General features: G+C 42.5%; 1 protein-coding gene and 1 pseudogene across 3 annotated transcripts; one reads left to right on the forward strand and one right to left on the reverse strand.

The window, feature by feature from the left end:
* Window positions 1-650: 650 nt before the first annotated feature.
* Window positions 651-24,285, forward strand: LOC113262286 (cytochrome P450 4V2). 3 transcript variants are annotated; one of them, XM_057303570.1, is made up of 14 exons: window positions 651-699; window positions 1,072-1,151; window positions 1,536-1,612; window positions 2,056-2,164; window positions 6,645-6,757; window positions 8,397-8,482; window positions 9,275-9,465; window positions 9,871-9,940; window positions 11,685-11,811; window positions 13,517-13,702; window positions 16,429-16,531; window positions 20,591-20,725; window positions 20,818-20,997; window positions 22,181-24,285. In XM_057303570.1, exons 4-14 carry the CDS (start codon window positions 2,056-2,058, stop codon window positions 22,351-22,353), a joined length of 1,473 nt encoding a protein of 490 aa, XP_057159553.1. In that variant the 5' UTR covers window positions 651-699; window positions 1,072-1,151; window positions 1,536-1,612; the 3' UTR covers window positions 22,354-24,285. The 3 variants fall into 3 exon arrangements, with proteins under 3 accessions (XP_057159553.1, XP_057159552.1, XP_026364432.1); XM_057303569.1 differs by having other exon boundaries at window positions 690-801; XM_026508647.4 differs by lacking the exons at window positions 651-699; window positions 1,072-1,151 and having other exon boundaries at window positions 1,536-2,164.
* LOC113262288 (protein SET-like) lies at window positions 19,389-20,339 on the reverse strand (annotated as a pseudogene).
* Window positions 24,286-25,529: the final 1,244 nt, after the last annotated feature.

Consider the following 25,529-nt stretch of genomic DNA (forward strand, 5'->3'; position numbering starts at 1 on the left):
ATGGGATCGAGCCCCACATCAGGCCCCACGTCAGGCTCCTCCGCTGGGAGCCTGCTTCTTCCTCTCCCACTCCCCCTGCTTGTGTTCCCTCTCTCGCTGGCTGTCTCTATCTCTGTCAAATAAATAAATAAAATCTTGAAAAGGAAAAAAAAAAAAAAGAAGCCAGGTGGAGAAAAGCCCCAAGGCAGTTTCTCCCTCCTTCCAAGAGGCCCTGTAAATGCCTGTGTGAAAACTATACACTAGCTGCAGATAAAACTAATCTAACTAAGCAAAGTAGGAATCCAGAGCATGCCTCACTTATCATCTTCCTTGACACTTTTGCTGTAGTTAGGTGTCGCTGCCAGGAGAGGGGCACTTCCAGCCCAGGCCTTTGTAAGCTAATAAAGGGAAACGTCATCTGAGATGCAGTGGGAGGCCAGCAGGGGGAGCTCTCACACCCTACCCCCTTCCTCAGTTGCAGACCCAATACGCAGAGAAGTACTTGCAAGTGATACTGCTTTACTATCCCAGGAGGGAGGGAGAAGTTTTTCTCCTCCCCTGGCAACAGCACAGCCAATGAGAGGCTGTCACAGTTCAGCCAATGAGAGACTGTCACAGTTCAGCCAATGAGAAGCCACTACACTTGGAACTCCCACATTAGCCAATGGACTTTTTGTTTCTAAGGCGTTGGCAATTCTTTCTTTCCTCCACAAAGCAGAGGTTTTTCTCTTGTTTTTCTGGGTTTGGCTGTGGTTTTGCTGTCTTTCGTATGCCTCGAATTCCAATTCTCTGCCACTCCCAAATATACTTCCCATTTTGCTGGTAAAATAACTGACAGTTTTATTTATAAGGTTAAAGCAGGATTGAGGTATCCCAGTCTGAGGGGTAGAGGGAAATTGGTAGGGAACACAGCCCTTGGGCAGAATTCCAGCATCTTTGTCACTGTCCTTTTCCTTCTGCAGGCTCAGTGATTGGTCTTGTTCCCCTTTGAGGGTACCCCGTAACTACTGTCTCCTTACCAAACCCTCCTTTCCCAGCTTCTCTTACACTTCCTTCAAAGGCCTTGACCTTTCCCCTGACTTGTTCTTCTAGGTGCTGGCTTTTCACGGTCCCAAGGACATTTTGGAAAGTATTCGGATCACAGCAACCCAGCTTTTCCTTGTCTCAATCAGGCACGTGATGCAAACTGAAAACCGGTGCTGCTAAGGTTGTTTGTTGCCCCTACAACTCCCCTAGATCAGAGCTGACCGTGCTCTGGAAGATGCGTATTCGGGGTGCAACCCTGGGGGCAGGCAGCCAGCAGTGCAAACTGCTGAGTTGCGCAAGGAAGCAAGAGCTTAGAGACCCCTGGGGGGGGGGGGCTCCAAAGGCTGAATTTCAAACCAGGTGCCTCTTTATTTCCATTTTTAATCATATTTGCCTTTAGCTGGAGTTCTGTGACCAGCAGCAGGGACCTAAATCCCAAAGCTCAGCCCACCCTGGCCACACGCAGCTGCCTTCAATTTCACCCCTTTCTCCTCCCCCTTCACTTAACCTCCTTTATTTACTTTCAGCAGCACTCAGCGGAACCCTGCAGCTGTTTTCCGGGTCTTTCGGTTTCTGCTTGACCATATAAAGGGCCCGTGTGCATTACGTAGGTTTTTGCCGAGCTCAGTAACAACCCCGCGGTGCTTTTGTTGCAGCCTGGGTGGCTCCCGCCTAGTCCCGACGCCCAGGGTGGCCCCTGCAGCGGGAAGGCCCGGTCTCGGGGTCCCGGTTTCAGGGAGGCCAGGTTGGGCTTGTGCCCGGTGGGGGAGGAGGAAGAAGTGAGCGGGCCGGGCGCCACCTCTTCCCCTTTGGGGCGCGCTGGCATCCCTGCGGCGTCCCGGAGCTCCTCCCAGCACCAGCGCGCTTGCACTCCAGCGGCGGGACCGGCCCCCGGCCCCTGCCCTCCGGCAGTCTCGGTGCGGAGCGGAGCGGACCGCAGGCGCGATGCTGGCGCTGTGGCTGGGGCACTTGGGGCAGAAGCTGCTGGTGTGGGGCACGCTGAGCGCCGTCTCGGTGGCGGGCGCCACCCTAATCCTGAACCTGCTGCAGATGCTAGCGAGCTACGCGCGCAAATGGCAGCAGATGAGGGCCCTCCCCACGTTACCCGGCGCCTTCCCGCTGGTGGGACACTCGCTGGTGATGAAGCCCGACGGGAGAGGTAAGGGACCGCGCCCCGGCCGGCCGCGCCCGCACCCGGGGCGCCCCTGCCCGCGGGGCCCCGCCTAGCAGCAAGCCCCGGAGTGCCGGAGCTCCTGGGGCCCCAGCCCGCCTGCCAGCACCTCGTCCCTGCGCCCGCCTTCTCGGCAGCCTAGACCGCCTCGACATGCGGTGCTGGCTTGCTTCCAGCAACGAGAGTCTGTCACCCGCTGGAGACTGGGTTTCCAGTTCTATCCAGTTTGCCCGGGGACACCTGATAAAATTGTTAGGGCTCCCCGTTAAACGTGAGCTTTTTCTTTATGTATAGACTAGAACGCAGTGTTTGTGAAGTCCTGTCTTTCCGCTTGGTCTCTTCTTTCCCACTTGTAGCTACTCCTATCCCAAAACACGGCCTGTCTTGTCCCTTGGCTGTTAGAGCCGTAGTTACGGGCAGAAACTTCCCTGGAGCTGGGCTAGTACCTTTAAACAGTACCATCATCCTCCACCCACCCACCGCCCTCTGGAAAACCAGGCACTAGACACTGATTGGAGACTTCCGTCCCTCCCCACATCACGAGACTGGAGCACAACTTTCTTTCCTTCTTGATCTTCTTATTTTAGTTCTTTTAAGGTTACATAATAACCGTAAACTGTGAGGGCAGGGCCTTCTGGCAAACACAGCATGTTTTAAAGGCCTTAGTTATTAAAACAGTGGATTGTTTTCTACCGGTATCTTTTTGAACAGATTGATTTGTGCTTTGTTGATGAGAAGAAAAAAAAAAAGCACAACACTTTAAGTTAGAAAGCTCTCAAAAGTACCTGGTATTTACAGTTTCCCATAGGGGACAGGGAATTAGATCTTAGCACTTCATTTTAATGGGTGTATAAGTTGGGATACCCGGAGCTGAAAAAATTTGCCCAAAATGAAGTATTGTAAAATACGTCTAGGACCGCAACCCAGTTTCACGTCAGATTAATCGTAAGTAACAGTTTTAGAGTTGAACATTAACTCCAAAGCAAGAGGGATTCTTTTCCAGCTCTGTCCCCCCCCACCCCAAAATTGCTGTCCTTTCAACTTCACAGAAATAGATAAAGTCTCATGAGGGAGTGTTTATCGAAATATTGAAAATGTTTTCTGACAGAAGAAATCCAAGTTAACTTTTCACTACCTAAACATCAATGCAACTAATGTTACAAGTGATCAAATAATGCATTTAGATGTATGAAAACCATGTTTGTAAAAATTATCTTGGTTAAAAGCAGAGATAACCTCTCCTACCCTGAGGCTTTATAGCATTGAAAAATAATTGTGTAGAAATATTAATCTCCCACCCCCAACAAGAAATAACATGCTTAAAAAAATCTCATTACATTCTTTTGGGAAATTTTTCTAAGAATTGAAGTCTCCAGTGAATGAGACCTGTTTCAAAATACACAGTGAGTTGATTGGAATATTTAAGGGAACTCTCCCTGGAGTTACCTTCTGAGTGAAGAGAATGACAACATACTGGCTTTTACAAAGGGACTTTTCAATCTAGCAAGTACTGGATTCTGGCATCAGGCAAAGCTCTGCTTAATTTCCAGCTTTGCAACCAAGTTGTTTAAATTTGAGAAGTTGTTTCAAACTCTCTAAAAGGAAGAGAGCAAGAGAAGAAAAAAGGAACAGAGAAGAACTACAACAGCCAGAAAACATTGAACAAAATGGCAATATCAATAATTACTTTAAATGGACTGAATTCTCTGATCAAAAGACACGGTTTGGCTGATTGGATAGAAAAATAAGACCCATCTATATGCTACATATAAGAGTTCACTTTAGATATAAGGACACACACAGACTGAACATGAAGGGATAGAAAAAGATGTTTCATGCAAATGGAAACCAAGAGAGCTGGGAAGCTATGCTTATACCAGACAAAATAGACTTTAAAACAAAGACTGTAATAAAAGACCAAAAGAAAGCTCCATAATGACAAAGGGGTCAATCCAACAAGAAGATATAGCATTTGTAAGTATATATACACCTAACAGATGAGCACCAAAATATATAAAGCAAATATTAAAGCTAAGTTAGAGGTTTTCTTTACCCTTTACTTGTAAAAGTAACTGTATGACAGAGTTATTTTAAGGAGTAAATTTAATGCATGCTGTTTCTAGATCACTGTCTAGAACTTGAGTAAGTTCCTTAATTGTCAGTCAAACATGGAGACTCGCCTTGTGCCCAACATTGAGCTAAACAAAGTGGTTGATGTCAGATTATTCTAAGATACATTTCCTGTTCTCCGTGACCTTGTCTCTTGGGCAGGAGGCTGTGCTTTTGATTTATGGCCACTGTCCAAATTCTGGCCTCAATAATCTCACCGGGAGTTCTGCAGTTGACTTTTCATTGGCCTTTCAAACCAATCTCTTGCTTTTTAGTCCATTATGTCAACACCTATCTTTTCCAACTGTTTTCTGATATTGGACCTGATACCTTCAAACCACAGGTTCACACTTTCCTCTCTTCTCTGTCAGATCAGACCAAGGCAGGTGGTTATTATCACAAAGCATGGTATTTTGACACTGTTGATTTGACCCAGCTCTTTTCACAGAAATTTTGACAACTGTTTGGACCAGGAGACATTTTGAAGCAATATGGTGTAATGGTTAAGACGGCAGGTTGTAGGGTCTTACTGCTTTAAGTACAAAGCCAGATTCTATCATTTACTACCTCTGTGGTATTGGGCAAGTTACTCAGCAGTGCAAAGTTTCCCCAATTGTGACAGTAATAATAGCGCCTTTCCTCTAACTATGGTGAGGCATAAAAGACAATGCATCAAAAACCCTAATGCTAGGTCTGATGTGTAATGACTTGCTGCAGTAAATGAACATGACATAATGGGTAGTAGCTATTTTAGGATAATTATGACTAGGTTTTGATGTGCTGAAATCTGCAAATTCTTTTAAAAAAAGCATTAGTGTTTGTTTGGCATCATGCGTGACGGACATCCGTCAGCCTTAGTTCCTCTCCCACTGCATTTTGTGCAGCTTGACCTGGAGCCTGGGGTGGGTGAAGCTTACAGATGGGTGAGGAGCAGAGATGGGCATTGAAACAGAGCTGGAAAGTTGAATGGTTTGTTTTTTATGCCACGTCCGTTGGTCCTTGGGGCCCAGATTCTCATGTCAAAATAGCTCTGTCAAAATCTTAAGAACTGTATTAGTAGCCTCACAGTGGGGTTGGAATTGGCCTTGCTGTTGTCAGTCAGGCATTCCCTTTGCCCAGAAGAAGCCCTGAATCCCCATGTGCCTATCAGCTAGCCTGCCCCTCCCCACCCCTCCTAGATTTTCCCCGCAGTGTGAAGAGGTTTCTGCCCCATTTCCTGACATGTAATCAATTCCCCAGCTAAGACTCGAAATCCTCCCTTAATTTCATCTTGTTTGACTCATGTTCTGAAAGCATGTCTGACCTTTGCCATGTCTTTTCTCTGAGGTCTGGACCCTGTACCTTAATTCTTTAGTCACTGGCTACTGTCGTTTGTTTCTACCTAGATGACACTCATCAGTATGGCATTTCCTCATGGAGAGTTTCGTCATGGCTTAATCTCCTGTAATGCCACACTGCATTCCCCAGAGGGGGTCCTCATGGACTGCGACATGGAAAGTGTTGACTCCCGAGTTTTCCACACTACTTTGATGCTGCGGTTGGGATTGTTGGTCATCATTTCCCCACACCTAATGCGAGGGCCCGCCATATTGCACAGCCAAGGCCCTTAACCCTGGCAACATTGAATCCCAGCCTTTTCCCCACCCCCAGAGGCTTCCAGGGGCCCCAGCATACCCAGGTGATTCACAGATCTTACCACCTTAGTGTTATTGTCCTAAAATATGACTCCAGTCATGCTAGTCCTCATCAGAAACTTCCAATTACTCCTTACAGCATATAAAAGAAAATCAAACCGTCCAGCGCTCCAATCTCCTCTTCCAATGGTATCACCCCATCTTATGCTTTGGCTGCACCTTCAGGGATTTTCCAGACCTCTGTGCTTCTGCTCTGCTGTTTCTGCTGCTTGGCTTACATTCTGTCTCCACCCTACTTCCCCTTTTCTGCCTATAAAAATACAACTCCATTTTTAATGCTCAAATGCCACCTCCTTCATGAATTTTTTTCAGTCCTCTCAATGAGAATCAATAACTCATCAGACTTAAAATTCTCTTCTAGCAACCATCTCATTTTTTCTGGTGTTAAAAAAGTCACCATCTCCCATGGTTAGAAGCTCCTTGAGAGTAGGGATTGCCTTCTTTGGAGGTGCACGTTTCTTGGACGTTATCTTACTTGTAATTAAATTACCTTTGCCATTCAATCATTATATCATTTAATAGGGGCTGTATGGTTTACCTGTGATGTGAGAGACGTGGGAAATATTAAGTGACTTGCCTAAAGTAAATAAATAAAAAAAACAAACCAAAACTGAACCCAAAAGACACAATAAGAAACTCACTGAAAATTAAATATTTTCTCCCAGAATTTTTTCAGCAGCTCATTTTTCACAGCGAAGAAAACCGACACCAACCACTACTGAAACTCTGGCTTGGGCCCATACCAATAGTAGCCATTTATAATGCAGAAAACGTGGAGGTGAGTGTGCGGCCAGTATGACCACTGTTCCCCTGCAGGTCTGATGGTGTGTGAGTCTCCTCAGAATAAATATAGAAACAGTGTTCTTGTATTTAATTGAATTCAGTATATTGAGCATTTCATTACATATTTTCGGCTATGTAGGTGCCATTTAATGCTTTCCAGATACTGTATAAATCCTGGAGAGGGTAGCAGCCTCTGGACGAAGCAGCCTCCATACACATGTTATCAGGTCCAAGATATTTGTTCTCCTTTTCTTTGGAAAGTCTGCAGAAGAATATAGTTTTATAAAACCATAAATAGATTACTCTGTAAGGTGAGCGCACATGTTATCTTCCAGGCACTGTTTCAAGAGTCCAGAAATGTAAGACTAATAAAGTATGAGTGTTTTTTTCAAGGTGATCAGAGTCTCATATCCATTACAAAGTTATTATGCCAAGTTCATTTTCTTAAAAATAATGTTCCTCTGATATTGACGGGGCAGATATCATTAATCCATGCTGTTGAAATAACTGCTCAAAAAGATTGTATACCTTTTACTTACCATTATGACACCAGGGAGATTATCTTGTGGTTTCGTGAGAAAAGGATTTGGGTCAGGAAGTAAGAATGGGATAAACAGGACTTCTTGGAACAAAATTAAACATAATTTCCTAGGCAGTAATGCTCGGCTCTTTTTTTTTTTTTTTTAAAGATTTTATTTATTTATTCGACAGAGACAGAGACAGCCAGCGAGAGAGGGAACACAAGCAGGGGGAGTGGAAGAGGAAGAAGCAGGCTTACAGAGGAGGAGCCTGATGTGGGGCTTGATCCCATAAGGCCGGGATCACGCCCTGAGCCGAAGGCAGACGCTTAACCGCTGTGCCACCCAGGCGCCCCTCGGCTCTGTCTTTCTTAGCTATTGCAGTAGAATGTTGGATTTCTCTTGTACCACACCGCAGCAGCCCGGCTCAGAATAGGTAGTGAGGAGACAGGTGTAGGATTTCAGCCACTGCCGACTTGGTGTGAGCAGGTCTGGTGTACAGGGTATGAGAGATCTGTCCCCAGCCTGCAGGACTGCAGTTAGGAGCCTGGGGAGCATTTTATGCTCAGACCTAAATGCTCCTCCCTTCTACTTCACTTGGAGTCTAGGTGATCTGATCACATTCATGGCTTTCAGTGTTACTCCCATGCTGGAGGTACTCAGCTGTGCACTTCTAGTTTAAGTCTATCCTGAGCATCATTCCTATTCCAGACCATAGCAACTTGAACATCTCCAAGTCAACATGCCCAAAAATGAGCTTGTGATTTTCATCTCCCCAGGCCTGGTCATCCTTGGATTCACCTGTCTCCTCTCCCCGATCCTCCCACCCTCAATAAATGACTCCACTTGGTTCCTAGTTCATGATAGGAACCACGGCATCATCTTGGACATTTTCCTTTTTCTTAACTCCACTTAGTCTCAAGACTGAATGACAGTTGTATGTTCAAAACTCTACTTGACTTTCCTTAAGGCACAAGAATAAAAATGAATCACAGAGAAATAATAGTTACAAGATGCTACTTTAAAAAGTAGTGTTCCAGCCGGGTAGAAGTCAACTTATAGTTGAAATTGTTTTGATGTCAACATATCTCTCAATTTTTTTTTTCTTTTTCCAAGGTCATTTTAACTAGTTCAAGGCAAATTGACAAATCCTATATGTACAAGTTCCTGGAACCATGGCTTGGCTTAGGACTTCTTACAAGGTATGTCAGTGTAGATTTGTAAAGCTGTCTCATAGAAACAGTTACTCCAATAGATAATTTTTTATGTCAGGAATTGCCACAAAGTAGTTCTGTCTGCAAGAAGGAGGGGAGTGCTACCAGGAAGTAGGGGAGAAGCTGGAAGGAAAGTTCTGGAGAACAATGGGCTCTGACAGATAGGAGTCCAGGGTGTATGGTACAGGACTCAATAATAATGATGACCAGTGTTTCAAGAAGAGTCAATTCCTCGTGTATGAATGGAGTAAAGCAAAGGAGAGTTTGGCGCAGGCAGATATGGAAAATCCAGTGAAAAAGTCAGTCAGCCCCAGAGAAGAATATGGAGCATAAAATCTCAGTCCTGGAGCTGGCATCCAGAAATAGGACTCCATCCTCTGAGAGAGGGCCTGCCAAAAGAAAGGCAGGACCCTTGTGGGGTCTGTGGAGAATCTGAAAATAGGAGAGATCAAAGTAGAATCACAGACCATGAGGATCACCTGAGGACTGAGGTACTAACAGAGGGGGAAAAATACTCTAGAAACTCGGAACTTTGAAATTTAGAAAAATTCTTAAATTTTTCAATTTTTATGAGTGCCCCTTTAAATATTAGTAATTTAGAATAATATCTAAACTATCCACATTCTATAGCTATCTATGAATCTTTGTCATTCTGACCAAAGCATTTGAGAATCTGTAAATTAAGCTCTTTCAGGAGAGTTTTGTTGACTTAGCTAAATTTATACTTTACTTGTTTCCAATGTCGCTTCTCTTGTTTGTAACCTTGTATTGTGTTTCTAGTACTGGAAACAAATGGCGATCTAGGAGAAAAATGTTAACACCCACTTTCCATTTTACAATTCTGGAAGATTTCTTAGATGTCATGAATGAACACGCAAATATATTGGTTAATAAGCTTGAAAAACATGTTAACCAAGAAGCATTTAACTGCTTTTTTTACATCACTCTTTGTGCCCTAGATATAATTTGTGGTAAGTCTCATTGATTTGTTTCTAAAGTTATGGTGTAAAGATAGAATGGCCCAAGCAGAAAATATTGCAGTGGGAAGGTGAATGAGGGGATCGGAAAGGAAATTGGATTTTTCAGTGTGGTCCTATTGCTCAGCCCCCTGAGACGCAGGAGCCACTGTGAGGGCTTTGAGCAGAATAGTCACAGAGCCAACATGCCCGGAAGGACAGAGGGAAGAAGGAGCAGGAACAGGAGTAGGAGAAGATACAAGAGAAGAAGCAACAGGGTAGAGAATAATTTTAAAATCTATGAGAACAGAACAGGACTTATGTCTTTTTTTTTTTTTTTTTTTTAAGTGTTTGCCACTGGAAAATAAACAGAGGATATGTGCTCAAATTGAATGGTTGCTTCTTGCCCCTGTTTTGCAGAAACAGCTATGGGGAAGAATATTGGTGCTCAAAGTAATGATGATTCTGAGTATGTCCGTGCAGTTTATAGGTAAATGAAATCCTTTTAATTATCTTTAAAATGGTTACTGATTAGGGCGCCTGGGTAGTGCAGTCGTTAAGCGTCTGCCTTTGGCTCAGGGCGTGATCCCTGTGTTGTGGGATCGAGCCCTGCACTGGGCTCCTCCCCTGGGAACCTGCTTCTTCCTCTCCCACTCCCCCTGCTTGTGTTCCCTCTCTCGCTGGCTGTCTCTCTGTCAAATAAATAAATAAAATTTTTAAAAATAAAATAAAATGGTTATTGATTAGGGCTTAGAAATTATTGCTAATAATTTGTTAGTATCTTTTTCAATGCTTCAGAATGGAACTTTATACTAAAACTGACCTAGTCATTTAAGCATGCATTGGGCCAATAGAGGAATGGTTTTGTAAATCATGACACACCCACATTATGCCATAATTTAAAATGATTATTTTATAATATATTGAGGGATGACATTTTGATACTAAGTGATAAAAACAATTTTTTTAGTATGATTACCACTAGGCATAAAAATTATATATAGAAAGAAAAAAACCAAAAGATACTATACCAAAATATTAGCTGTGGTTATTATTGTTGTGTGTGTGTGCTTCTCTTTCTTATAGTGTTTTTTTTTATTGTTCATTCTCCTTTCCCATATTTTCTGCTCCAAGTGTGTATTATTTTTTAATTGAAATAATCAATTTTACTTTAAAAATGGCTTGCAATTATTCAATTATAAGATTCAGGGCCAGGATTTGATTTGATGTTTCCTATCTTTAAATTCACTGCCCGTTTCACTTTATTTTCATAAATATTTACTGAGCATGTCCTCTGCCATTCACGGCCCCGGGTGCTGACTAGCTTTGTAGCAGCACATGAACAGGCAGAATAGGGAGACACACAGGGAAACAAATGAATGCAAACATAAATTCGAATAATTGCTTAGAAAGAAAAAAGTTGACATTAGAAGGGACAACGGGGGACACCTAGATAGCTCAGTCCATTAAGCATCCAACTCTTGATTTTGGCTCAGGTCATGATCTCAGGGTTGTGGGATCAAGCCCCTGTGGGGCTCCACACTGAGTGTGCAGCCTGCTTGGGATTCTCTCTCTCCCTCTGCTCAAGCTCTCTCTCCTCTCTCGAAAGAAAGAAGAGAAGAGAAAAAAGAAAAGGAAAGGGAAGAAAAGAAAAAAGGAAATGGATGAGTGGTCAGGAAACATCTCTTTGAAGAACTGGTGTCTAAGCCAGTCTCAAAGGAGGGGAGCCTGTTGAGGTCTTGCGTCTTTATCACTGGATATGACAAGGGAGGCACTCAGGACAGCTGTGTGACCGATGGGTACTTGGTGAGCACTTCTGTCTGGCAGGGGGCAACCGCTTGCATTCTGTCACTCCAGAGTGATAAAGCTAATGAGTGGCTCTTGGAAAGAGGCAGATTTCATCCCAACGTGTGATCCAAGAGCCGCAGCAGCCTTAGGGGATCAAGAACTCTTTCTGCAGAAATAGCAGCAGACATCAGATGGCCATCCAGTAAGGATGTTCTCTAGTGAATTCTTCCTTCCACTAATGAAACCACTAAAATTTTGAGCTTCATTGGCTCTGTAAAAGCCCATGCATTCATTGTTGAGCATAAAGCATGGAGCTCTTAGTAGCCTCTAAGACAAATCACCCTCAGTTCCATATATTACCCTTGTTGAGAGCGGTCACCAAATAGGTGTGAAAGAAATACACATTTTCCCATGTACCAGCTAATGTATTTTTATCCTATTTATAGAATGAGTGATATGATACACCGAAGAATGAAGATGCCCTGGCTCTGGCTTGACTTTTTGTTTCTCATGTTTAAAGAAGGACGGGAACACAAAAAGAGCCTAGAGATCCTCCATAATTTTACCAATAATGTAAGACCTCAATTTATTTTTTATTGTAAAATATACATTATATAAAAATTTGCCATTATAACCATTTTAAATGTCCAATTTGGTGGCATTAAATATGTTCACAATGCTATGCAACCATCACTACCGTCCATTTCCAGAACTTTTTAAATGCATGATTTTTATGTTTTGTGAATATAACCAGTGTAGGACCATGGAGCCTGTGCCTCATAAAATTTGAACTGAATAATGGAAAAAAGTAGGCAACATGATTACATTTCAATTATGTATTTAGTAAATGTTAATTAAGCACTTGTTGAGTGCCAAACATTTTACCTAGTGTTAGAAATATAGTAATGAATAGGACGTATATGTTCCCTACCCTAAAAGAGGTTCATTTAGTAAGGGAGGTTATCTATTAAAAAATGACAAAATGCAATATGAACTGTGAATATTTATTAAAAAACCAGGTGCTATGTTAAGAGAATAAAGAGACAAGGATTATAAGGGTCTTCTGGAAAATGTTTGGATTAGACAGTAGTTTGCAAAGGCAATGGGCCTTTAGAGTAGTAGTTCAACTTGCAAAAGATTAAAATTAACTGGATGTTGTTATTTTATTTCCAATTTAAAGATAACGAAGAGAGGGTGATGTTGTTTTGGACATAGGATGTCAGTCTGTGTTAAAGATGAATCTAGAGCAATCACCTGGCTTAGGAGAATGCCAACAGTTTGTATTTTATGGGGATAATTGAGTTTTTCCTCAAATTTCATGCATGAATATCAATATCAATAAATAATTAATTCCAAACCAGATGAACAGTATTATTCATTTAATAAATATTGAAAATTGCATACTGAATACGAGGCACCAGGGGATCTTGCCCTCAAGAACTTAGGGTCTGTTCATTCAAACCACTTAGTAGTGGGTTTGGTCAATTGCCTGATAGGGGAAAAAAAGTTGAGTTAATGGGCTTTAATGCTTTTATTCGTTCGGCAAATAATGAGCGTTTTCAAAATGCCAGACAGTGTTCTAGAGGTTGGAAATATGTCAATGAACAAAGACAAATTTGCTACCATGTGGGTCGTACATTTGAATTAGACAAGAAAGACACTAACATCATGCCAGATGGCAAGAGAAATGGGAAAAAATAAAGCAGGCTTGGGAAGATAGTACTAGGGACTAGCGTCGCAGGGCTCAGAGAAGGTCGTTCTGATAGTGTGACAATGAGCAGAGACTTGAAAGGAGGGCGCCAGCCATGCGGAGGAAGGAGCAGTCTCGCCAGAAGAAACAGCGAGCAAACAGGTGAACTGACCGTCAACTTGCAATTTCTTTTTTCCAGTACAACATTAGTAATTAGAGCGATGCGTAATTAGTCTACTATACAAGGATTGCATTCTCTCCAGCACCTGTACTTTTATCTTGTTGGTTCGTTCAGATCTCTAGAGATGATTACGTTACATCCTTTTGGAAAGACTGTAAAAATAGCACTTGAAAATTCTGAAGTTGCCTGACATTAAATTCATTTTTAGAAGTCTTATCAAATAATGCCCTAAAATTGAACAGGAAGCTTGACTATATTTTTACAAGAGCCTAAGTTATTGTTGAGGTAGCAAGGACAGGAAAGGGTTAGAAAAAATAAGTTAAGGAAGCTAGTGTATTTTCATAGGAAAGTGTATTGTTAGGTTATAATAAATTCCAAACAAAAGCACATGATTTTTTAAATCATAGGTTATCGCTGAACGGGCCAGTGAAATGAAGAAAGACGAAGAACGCGGAAGTGCTGACAAGGACTCTTCCCCCTCCGAAAATAAGCGCAGGGCTTTCCTTGACTTGCTTTTAAATGTGACCGATGAGGAAGGGAACAAGCTAAGTCATGAAGATATTCGAGAAGAAGTCGACACCTTCATGTTTGAGGTATTGTATATCATCATGTTATTTTCAGGTATCATTAAATAAACTTCAATTATGTTTTAGAGTCTTTAACGTTATTTTTAAAAGCGTAATGAAATTTTATTTATTTTAAAGATTTATTTTTTTGTTTTTTTTATTTTCTCATTTTTTTAAAGATTTATTTATTTTAGAGGTGGGAGAGGCACAGAGGGAGAGAGAGAATCCCGAGTAGACTCCACCCTGAGCAGGGAGCCCCATGTAGGGCTCGATCCCACGACCCTGAGATCATGACCCTGAGATCATGACCTGAGCCCAAACCAAGAGTCAGATGCTTCACTGACTGAGCCACCCAGACGCCCCTAATGAAATTTTAAAGTAGCTTAATGTAACTAAAGAGTCATTAGATTAGCATTAAACATTATAAAATTTAAGGACCTAATTAAATATCAGATCAGCTTCCTTATTCAGAAAATCTTTGATTCATGGTGGTTACAGAATAGACACATTTTTTTCCCCTCAAGAAAACCTAAGGTCTGTCAGACTTTTCCAAGCAGAAGAGCAGCCAGAAATTACTGTCAGTTCTATCGCTTCATGCTTCCTTTTAATCTCTAAAACCCAGGAGGCTGTTTCTTCACTAGCTTCTTTTAAGAAGTCTGTTTTCTTCCTGCCTCTACCAGTGAGTACTTAGCTACTGCTCTGAGCTGCCCTAACCGAAGGGCCCTCCCACGGGGCAGTTAACCAGTTGTGCAGACATACACACACATGTGTATGAAAGATTGTGGTCTTCACAATTGTGAAGTGATTCTAGAAAGATTTCTGGTCTTCAAATAATAGTAATAATAAAAGGTTCAGTTTTTACAGAGATAATTCTAACTAACTGTATTAAATATTACAAGGAGGGAGTCTCTCAACGTGTGGATTGCCAAATAAAGACATGTTGGTTTTTGAAGCACCGCAGGTAATATTTTGGAAGTGGGGGAAAGCAAAAGGCATCAGTAGTTTCGATGGCTCGGCATGTGCTCGGTGTTGGGTTAGCTGCTCTGCCCACAGCCGTCTGGATGCAATGCTAGGGCTCGGCCGTCTGTCCCTCTGCGTGCTGGAGCCCGAAGCAGGCGGTGTCGCACGTCTGCCGACTTGGGTTCTCCTTCTGGTTCCTACTGGCCGTGTGAGACGGTTTCAGTCGTCCCTGATCTCTGTCACAGCTTTCCAGTGTAAAACAGAGAGATGGGCTAGAGCAGTGATTTCAGACTTCCTCTTTAAGCAGAGCACTTTATTGAAAAGAAATGTTATGCAGAAAAGGGTTCCGCCTGTGGGCTCCGGGGCCAAGTCCCAGCCGTAACCTGTCCTAGAGGTGTGACCTCGGGCACCTCACCCAGCCTTTCTGGCCTTCAGCTGCCCATGGTCATAGCGGGCCTCACAGATTAGATTAGTGATGCTTCCAGGTTCCCAAGAATTGTGCCTGGCACGTAGGACGTATGTAGCAGATATTGGCTGTTATTTGGTGTTGAAGGGGAGAGACCTTCTTGCATCTCCACCCTGTATGCACACACACGTGCATATGCACACACATATACATACGTGTGCACACACGGACACATGCACTGTCATCCACGCACCGATACCTACACACACGTCTATGGCGCACACACTTCCATCTCCCACCAACGACCTCTCACACTCACGAAAACAACCAGACCAGTGAATGATCTCTCTTCCAGTTTTAACATTCTTTGATATCTTAAGTTTTTTCTTTCTTTGCATCGAATAGCCCCAGACCATGATCGTGTGACCGCCCCCCTAAGGTGGACGCAGGATTGGTGCCCTGCCTTCCATGGCCTGGCTGCCAGCCGCTAGATAGGAAGGTTTCTGCCCCTGCCCTAGCCCTGCGGTGAGCTCCTGTAAATTCTGTGCTTTGTTCTGCTTCATCCTGCTTTCTCCGGGGAGCAGACAAAGTGAAACAGGACGGTCAGCCTCGGTATTTGATCTCGAAAATATGAATAACAGTATCAAGTGTTCCGTGAAGTCTTTGTGAAGAACAATTGTGTTAGTTTCTGCAAAGTACTTCGTGTTTTGCCTCGAACTCAGCACGTAGTAAATGAAGCGGTTTATCAACTCCTTGCTGCGGCGAATGCTCAGACCCGCATGTGTACCCCCTGCTGTCCGGCATCGACAGGGACAGCCTACCTTGCAAATGCGGGAAAGTCGAGAGGGGCAGATCTGGCAAGCTGGCTCACAAAAATCAGACTTTTCCCCTTTTATTTTTTATTCATGTATTTGAGAGAGAGAGCGAGCATGAGCAGGGGGGAGGGACAGAGGGAGAAACAGACTCCCCTGCTGAGCAGGGAGCCTGATGGGGGGCCCGATCCCAGGACCCTAGGATCATGACTTGAGCCGAAGGGAGATGCTTAACTGGCTGGGCCACCCAGGCGCCCCCGGACTCTTCCCCCTTTAAAACTGCCTTGTGCGGCCCGTTCCTTGGAATGCGCCCTTACTGGCCCAGCTGAGCCGCTTCTCGCCAAGTAGACCGCTCCACGTAGCGGTGAGATGACTCTCAGCACGAACCTCCACTGTGACGGGATTATTCTGTATGTTTGCTTCTCACCGACGTGAGATGCTGTATGAAGTAACTTGTCATGTTCTGGAGTCATACTGCAGCTGTCACATCCAGAGACAATTCAAAACAGAGTCGTCATTTCTGGTCTTCTTGATACAACTCTGCTTTTAAGCCATGTTTCTTCTCACATTTGTAGGGCCATGATACGACAGCAGCGGCAGTAAACTGGTCCTTATATCTATTGGGTTCTTACCCAGAAGTCCAGAAGCAAGTGCACAGTGAACTGGAGGAAGTGTTTGGTAAGTTCGGCCCCATCATTAGCGGCTCCATGGGTCCCAAGCGCACTGAAACAAATGCCATCCATGCTCATCGAGTATGTGCTGTAGGACCTGTTGTAAAGACTCTGTAATAAGCAGGAAAGCTCCAGGTGGGATCCCTTCCAGTACTGTCTGCTTTGCAAGGCGTCTTCTGCTCACCTACAGGCATTTGCTAACTGCCTGGCATGTGACTGCATCGGGCTAGATGCTGGGCATGCACAGATAAATGCTATTGTCTCCAAGGACCTCACTGCTTAGTAGATGAACCAGCCATTGTGCATAAAGCATGGGGTCCTGGCTGTGCACTTGAGTGATGTGAAGAAGGTGCACTTTGGGAGCAGCAAGGAACAGGTGATGTTAGTTAGAGGGCGTCCAGGAAAGCTGTTCCATATTGGATTGCCTCTGGCCACAAATGAGAGGAAAGGTGGGTTAAGCTGGTGGACATAAATTTCTATCATACAACGAGTAATCTTCTCGTATAGCTAGCTGTATAAGGTATAGGAGTATAGGTAAGGAATTCTAGGCTGAAGCCAATAGGGATGTTGTCAGAGGCCCGGTCTTGCTCTTTTTTCTCTCTGTTCTTCACCATTGTGGCTTTTGTCTTCTTGATTGTTGTTCTAGGTCCCATGTTTGTCTTCAAGACAGGAGGAAAGGGGAAGGGGGAGTGAAGTATGTATTAGTTTCCTGCGGCTGCTATAACAAATTCTCTAAGCTGGGTGGCTTAAAACAACAGAAATGTGCTCTTTCACAGTTCTGAACACCAGAAATCTAAAATCAGTATTGCTGAACCTAAGTCAATGTGCTGGCAGGCTGTTCTCCTTCTGGAAGCCTGGGGGGAAATCTGTTCCTTCTCACTTCTGGTGCCTGCCAGCATTCCTTGGTCTATGGTCCATCACTCAAATTTCTGCCTCTATTCACAGCACCTTCTCTGCTGTGTGTGTGTGTGTGAGAGAGAGAGAGAGAGAGATCTCTTCCTCTTTCTTATAAAGACATTTGTGATGGCATTCAGAGCCCACCTGTGTAATCCAGGATAATCTCCCCATTTTTAGATCAATAACTGAATCAAATCTGCAAAGATACCTTTTTCCCAAATAAGGGAACATTTACAGGTCCCAGGGATTAGTACATGACAGGTATAGGGACCATTGCTGGCCGACCACAAAGGGGCCATGCATTGTGCCATCAGTTCTGTCCTTTGTTTAATCACACATCACATGGCTCCCAAAGCTGGGAGGAGAAAATGAAAGTCTGGGCCAGCCAGCCAACAAAGTGGTATCTGATGCAGTTGCATAGAGAAAAGAAGGAGGAAGGGAAAATGAAGGGAAAAGGAGGAGAGGGCAGGCGTTCTAGAATGAGGAGAACAGATGGACAATGGCGCAGAAGTGGAAACGTGTGGAGGACAGTAGTGAATAGTGACGGGCAGCTAGACTTCAGAGCATGTAGTAGAACGTACTGAGAGATGAGGTTGGACGGGCGGTTTTGTGTTCGGACGGTGTATGGGATTGCATACGGACTGGAGTTTCATATCAACAGGGAAGACTTTGTGGAATGGAGACAATCTAAACTTCTTGTCTCTGTTTCTGTAGTCAGTTTTTTTTTTCTGTATTGATTTTAAGTTCTCTCATATTGCCTACAGTGAGTTAACTTGGTCTTCAAAAAACTCACACATTATTTTGGGGTATGTTCACATTTTGTATCCTCTATAATACCTAGCTCTAGTCTCACAAATACTTTTTGATCTCACATAATTAAAACGCCATTATTCTAAATGATTTATTCTGCTGCTTCTCATCTGTTCTATGATGGTGCCTCACTTTTTCTTCCATCCCCAGTATTAGCTCTAAAATTTCATGAGCAACTAATCTATGGGCATTGAGTTGCAAGTATTAATTCCTCTCGTTACACATAAAATTAACCATTTATTTGTGTATGTTTAGTTGTGTTGTAACAAAGCAACTTGTACACTGTTAATGTTTAAAACTGATCATCTTTTTCCCTCCAGTGAAACAAAAAGAAAATTTAAAAATAAACAGGAACAAAATTACAATAGAGAATGTCAATTCCAAATAAGGTCTTATACGCTTGCTGAGTCTCCTACCCAGTGGTAGGGCTCAAGTGATGAGAAGAGAATTTTATTTCTAAAGTGTCATCTTAAACTGCAAGGATACTTGTTCAACGTCACAGTTAAACATGCCGAAGGAGAAACCATGTTGTCAAGATGCCCTCTTCACCTACCCAAGCATCTCTAACCCACCCTTCCCTGATCTTCTAGAAGCCCATTTAAAAAATAAATAAATAAAACACGAGAAAGTAGACAGATACATGTTGGTAAATGGTGACATGTCACATAAAGACACAGTGCAATCTCTGAGCTCAGTGTTGAGGAAAAGGAGAAAAGCTAGAATTCTATGTACCACCACATGGTGACCAAGCACTCTCCAGCTTCCAGCAGAACTAAGGGAGAAGAAGGGTTTTTTTGGTTTGGTTTGGTTTTGGTTTTGGTCCCCCACAGAGCACAGTAGTGTTGTTTCTATGAAGTTTTGGTCGAGATGGAAAGGGATAAGAATGAATTTGGCATAGAACAAAGTAGAGTTTCTCTTCCCGGTGTATTGTGCTCAAGGTATTACCCTCCCCCAAATAAGTTGAGAACCGTGGTGTAAAGGAGAGAAGAGAGATTTCAAGAACAGCATGACTGAGCACAACGGAACTGGAGAAAATTAAAACAAGAAGATTGGAATCCATCAGTCTTCCATTTGTCATCTCCTCCACCCTCTTTTCCTCCCTCCCCCACTTCCTCATCTTCTCCTTCTTTCTCATTCCGCTCTTCATTAGTATTTTCTCATCCTCCTGCATCCTCTTCTTCATCATCCATGTCAGGAACTAAGTAGTACCGTCCTGGATTTGACCATATACCATCTCAGATGTCCTCTCCGAGCTCATCTGTACCTGCATCAGAATGGTCAGTAAACCAGAGAAAGAAGCTCTCTGGTTCCTCATGCTCCCTCTTCCTGCTGGCTTTATTTTGCGTGTGACTTAAGCATCTCATCCAATCCTTTCCAATTTCCGTTTGACTTCAGTAGGCTTTGAAGGTGGATCACACTGTCATCCAGATGAAATTCTTTGGAGAGAACTTTATTTTTGAAGGAGGGTTATTATCAAAATGAACATCTATTCTATAACCTGATTGAATATCTTCAAATTCGGTCACTTTGACTCAGGTCAGATAATGCAGTGCCTCTTCGTCTTCCTGTCCAAGTAATGGCAGATTTGTGGGTGGTTGACAGATGCTGTTACCCAGAATTTGGGATTTGGGTGATCAATTCCAACTTCCTTTGAAGACACGGTCAGGGTGTTTGTTATATTTCTGTTATCCCTTCAAAATTCTTCACTGGCTTTTTCCTTAAGTCCGTCTGTTTCATTTTGTACGTCATCAATACGTTCAGTTGCTCCTTGCTATTCTTTTTCTTCCTGTGGCGAGTCCAGAGAGGTTGATGTCGCCTCTGGCCTGGAGGCAGGAGGCAATCTCCATGTCTTTTTTTGACACAGGAACGAAAGGCGTTCAGGGGCCATGTTGGGGGGAGAGTCCAAGAATCTGACCCAAGGGAAGGTGCACATCTGGAAGCTCTGAGAACTCAAAATTAGCCATTTTAAAGTGTGTGATTTAGTACATTCACAGTGTTGCACAACCATTACTCTAATTACAAGACATTTTCAGCATTCTGAAAGGAAACCCTGTCCGGTTAATCAGCCACACCCCATTCCCTCTTCCTCCAGCCCCTGGCAACCACTAATTTACTCTCTGTCTCTATGGATTTACCTGTACTGAGCACTTCCTGTGAATGGAATCATACGATACATGACCTTTTGTGTCTGATTTCTTTCACTTAACATGTCTCATTTTTTTTGATTATGTGTAATATTAGAAATCCTACTTTGGCTGTTGATATTTAACATTTGGTGCTTTGATTAATTCCTCTTTGATGTCCCATTCCCCAAGCCCAGAGTTCTTTCACTGTCATCTCATGTATTTCCTTTAACCAGGGAAGTCTGATCGTGCTGCTACCTTAGAAGACCTGAAGAAACTCAAATACCTGGAATGTGTCATTAAGGAGAGCCTTCGCATTTTCCCTTCTGTTCCTTTATTTGCCCGTAATCTTAATGAAGATTGTGAAGTTGGTAAGAACTCTGTAATCAGGAGAGTAGGGAGAATGGATTTTTTAATGTCCATCTTATTCCATTCTTATGGCATATTACCTGCCTCTTGACAGGGGGTTACAAAATTGTAAAAGGCTCTCAAGCCATCATCGTTCCCTATGCGCTGCATAGAGATCCACGATACTTCCCAGACCCTGAGGAGTTCCAGCCAGAGCGGTTCTTTCCTGAGAATTTGCAAGGACGCCACCCATACGCATATGTGCCCTTCTCTGCTGGACCCAGAAACTGTATAGGTTTGTATCCATCAGAATTGGTTTCACCTTTCCAGCCCACATGGTAGTGGGTTTCTCACAATAATTTCTTTGAGATGTAGTGTCTCATAGGCAACAGTCTTTTAAAAAACTGCTTTCCTTTCTCCTCCCCTTCACTATACATTATTGTTCCAAAAAAGACTGTCATAAAGTAGATTAATTTGCCAGGGCTGCCATTACAAAATACTACCAAGTGGCTTAAACAACAGATAATCATTTTCTCATATTCTGGAAGCTGGAAGTCTGAAACCAAGGTGTCAGCAGGGTTGCTTTCTTCTGAGGTCTTTCTAAAGCTCAGCAGTAGATGGTCATCTTCTCCTTGTATCTCCACAGGATCTTTCCTGGGTGTCATGTCCTGATTTCTTCTTTTTATAAAAACACCAGTCAGCTTGGATTAGGGTCCATCCATATGACCTCATTTTAAGTTAATTAATCTCTGTAAAAACCCTATCTCCAAAAACTGTCACATTCCGAGTACAGGGATTAAGGCTTCAACATATGAATTTGGGGGGACACAGTTCAGCCCATAACATAAAGCACAATCAGTTACATGGTAGAGTTTTAAAATGTCAGTTTTGGATCAAAGGAGAATATATTTTCTATGGTAGAAAACTTATTTGTAGTGATTAGCTGTATTTCATCTAATATATCTATGTTTGTTGCTAAGATTGCACCTTGCAAGAGGCGAATGAAGAATGTTTACCATATGGCCAGCTGAATTACATAAACAGAATGAATGCACATCACCATGCATTATAAACACTTCGGTTTTAGGATCTCCAGCATTTTATCATCCATATAAAGGCAGGTGTTAGTAAAATCAGGTCAGATTTAAATGGATGAATCGGAATCATATTTACTATATAGTAAATTAAAGGCCCAATAAGAAAGCCATCGAAAGTAATGATTCTCATACTTCAATGACCAGAATTCATCTGGGTTATTGCTCAAATACAGATACCTACCCCACCCAGCTATTCGGATGTACTGGGTAGGAGTAGAGAAGGGAACTGAAGAGTCTTCATTTTTAACTAACATCCCAAGTGATTCTGATTGTCCCCACTGTGAAAGTATACAATTGCTTGCTTCCTCTAGTAGGACCTGTGATTTCTCAGATTTGGGATATTTGTATAATTAAAGTAATGCTATTTACATTAATTTGAAGGTCAAAGGTTTGCCATAATGGAAGAAAAGACCATTCTTTCCTGCATCCTGAGGCGTTTTTGGGTAGAATCCAACCAGAAAAGAGAAGAACTTGGTCTAGCAGGAGAGTTGATTCTTCGCCCAACTAACGGCATCTGGATCAAGTTGAAGAGGAGGAATGCAGACGAACCCTAACCATATAATCGGACTGTGCCTTTGTCATGCAAAAAGTCTTTTCTTGAAGGAAGCTGGGTTTATAATTTCTTGATCAGAGTTCAATACTCTTAGTCCCTAGTCCTATTTCTTTCTTGTCCCCACTTACCTTGAGGTCAAGTCCACCAAAGAGTTTGATATTTTCATCATTACCATAGATCTTAACGCTTGGTCTTGATCCCCAAAGTAGAGTTAACCGATGATGGCACCACGTAAATAAACATAGGACAAGTTTCTCAACAGAGGGATCCACAGACCAACGCAATTTCAGTTGGCAGATCCAAAGGATATAATTTAATTAAAGTTCCATAATTTTTTAAGGTATTCTTATTGACTGGGGAACATATATATGTGTGTATACGTATGCATTTAATTCAAAAAGGGTGAGTAATTAAGTACTTAGACGTAAGAAGCTTAAGTTTTTAAATTATATGAGTGGCATCAATTATGAGAAGAATTATTATTATAGCATTTTTTGGATTTTATCACCTAGAGTAGATAATTCATAGTTGACTCATAGGTTCTGTTCCTATTTCCCTTTTGACTAGGTGCTTACAGCCATGACTTCATTAGTCATAGTATCACAGCTACCCTTATATATCATATGTGGTTGGGAAAGATTCCTCTTGGTGATGTCCAATCCCCCACATTGCCTCAGGATAATGAGGAGCTGGAAGGTCCTTATTGCTTATCTAATTGTACTCCCTTTTATTAGAAGAAGGGAATGAGATCAACGAGAAAGTAAGTTTCTGCCCAGAGTCATGCCACTAGTGGGCGATAGGGCTGGAAATAGAGGTCTGTACTCTGTATCTCTCGTCTCCCAATGTGATAGCCTTCACTATGTCTGCTTTTACTTTATGGAACTCAGGTCTGTAACTAGATGTGTCATTAGAACACAGATTTTCTGCATCTGATTTTGGATATTTCTTCTAGAATTCTTCCATCATTAAGGGAAAAGAGAAGTCATTCATCTATATTTAATAACCAATAATACCTCACGTAGTTTAGGGTTAGACTTTGGTTAAATTCAATCCTCCAGAACATACCTGTCAAGCTTATAACTGACACACATTCTCTGAATTTTAATCCCATAGGCAGTATCTCTGCTCCCTCATTCAGTGACTTTAAAAAACAACTTTTAATAAACTTAGTAAGATTGTTTCTTCAATTTTCCCAAGGCGATAGCAGATAGAAGCAACAGATAAAGAGAATGGAATTTCTGCTCTTCAATGGCTATCAGAGGAGGAGATGACAAAAAAAGTCATTTGCAAGCACTTCAGGCTGTCATTTAGGGCAGGGTCAGCAGCTCTACCCACATTACTGTCTCAAGAAACCCTGGTGCAGACAACCCAGCTACTAAATTTATGAGAAAAAGTCAAGGAAGTATATGATATAGTTGAAAAAGATCCCCACTATATGCTTAACTTTGTTATCCAGAAAGTGGGTATAGACAGAAAATCTTATTCCCAGATGACTATAGATAATCAAAGTCTTATTCCTGGAAATTAGTAGTATTTCTCAATTTTATGCATTTAGATCTAAAACTTGCTTTTTCTTTTTTTTTTCCTTCCTTTCCTTTTTTTCCCCTTTTTTTCTTTTTTCAGTGACCCTACATTGGATGTGAAATTAAATTTAAAGTAAAACATTATTTAATGTTACCTTTTGTCCTAAGATTTTCATGTGGCCCTGGAATACTTTGTTAATCGTGTTTTAATTGGAAATTCTCTTAGCCATGTTAGAGGTGGAATTGAGAGATTATGTTATGGTCTGTGACATCGAAATGCAGATCCTGGTGGGGTTGTTTGTGTTTTGTCTTTTTTTAATAAGAGAATGATCAAGTATCTGTGACCCTATTACCTGTCTTACTACTGCTCAAAAGAGATATCTCAAGAAAAATAAATTCCTTTTTAATCATGGGTGCTACATTTTATTCTAAGAATTGATGTCAGTTTGAAATATAAGTAGGTTTAAATTACTGGGTGACTGATTCATAATGACTAATAAAAGAAATAGTATGTTTGAGTTGAGGTCAACAGTGCTGCTCAGATTTTCTAACAAGATGTTCCTTGTGCCCTTGTCATAGACTGATTTTGAGTTTTCCTGACTCTGAAGAATTAACCAGAGGAGAAGTGGAAATACCAGCACATTTTGCTCAGCTGAGAGCAGAAAGTGAAATCTCCCATAGAGGCCTGGGAATCAGCAAAACCCTCAGCATCACTGGATCTCAGGCATTTTAGTCTAGAAACCTTCCCAGGTGATGGGCTAGTGAACCGAATCATGCTCTACTCATTGTCACAGACAACTCAGGAGTGTCGGTTTCTGAACCAAGTGACCCATCTCACAATGAAAGAGATGCCGTGCACCAAAAAAAAAAAAAAAAAAAAAAAATCAATTTTTAACCTAGAATGTATCTGGATGACCAAACTGTTTTTCTTTCCAGCATCTAATGAGATGTTGGAAGGCACATGACAAATTTTTTAGTGTCTCTGGAAACCTCCTTCCAACCATTTTTTTTAAAGGAACAGCACCCTCTTTATCTTTGGAACTATCCCATGATAAATACCTCCCCCCTTTATCTTCCGTTTCTCACCTTTTTGCTTCCCCAACACATGTACGGTCAATATGCAGTTCTAGCTGACGATGCCGTGTTCTTAGGCCGTGTTGTTCTCTTGACTTAAGTTGATTGACCCAAGCGGGGTCCACTCAGAGTTGTCCCCTTGGGGATTGGTGGAGGTTTCAAGCTGTGAGCGTTTAAAACAACCCTGATGTACCCTTCCGAGTTCTGTGGGTCGGTAGGTGGGTTTAGCTGGGTTCCCCTTGTGATATCTCACAAGCCCAAAATCAGGGTGTGGGTCTTGTAGGAAGAATCCTTGTCCAAGCTCATTCCATTTGTTGGAAGCATTAGAGGCCACTGGGGGGGCTTTGCTGCAGGCCCCACCCCTGTCAAAGCCAAGTGCTCCCCTCTCACACCCGGGTTCTGCCTTCTCCTTAGGCTAATGGCAGAAGAAAACGGTGCTTTTAAAGAGCCCCTGTGATGGGATTAGGCCCCCACATCACCTCCATTTTGATTGGCTCTCAGTCAACTCTTGAGCAATCCTAATGGCACGTGCAGAATGTCTGTCATGTAACACGGCATGATCACGGACTGACAGGGCATC

The sequence above is a fragment of the Ursus arctos genome, unplaced genomic scaffold (assembly GCF_023065955.2).
Source record: "Ursus arctos isolate Adak ecotype North America unplaced genomic scaffold, UrsArc2.0 scaffold_27, whole genome shotgun sequence".
NCBI lineage: Eukaryota > Metazoa > Chordata > Mammalia > Carnivora > Ursidae > Ursus > Ursus arctos.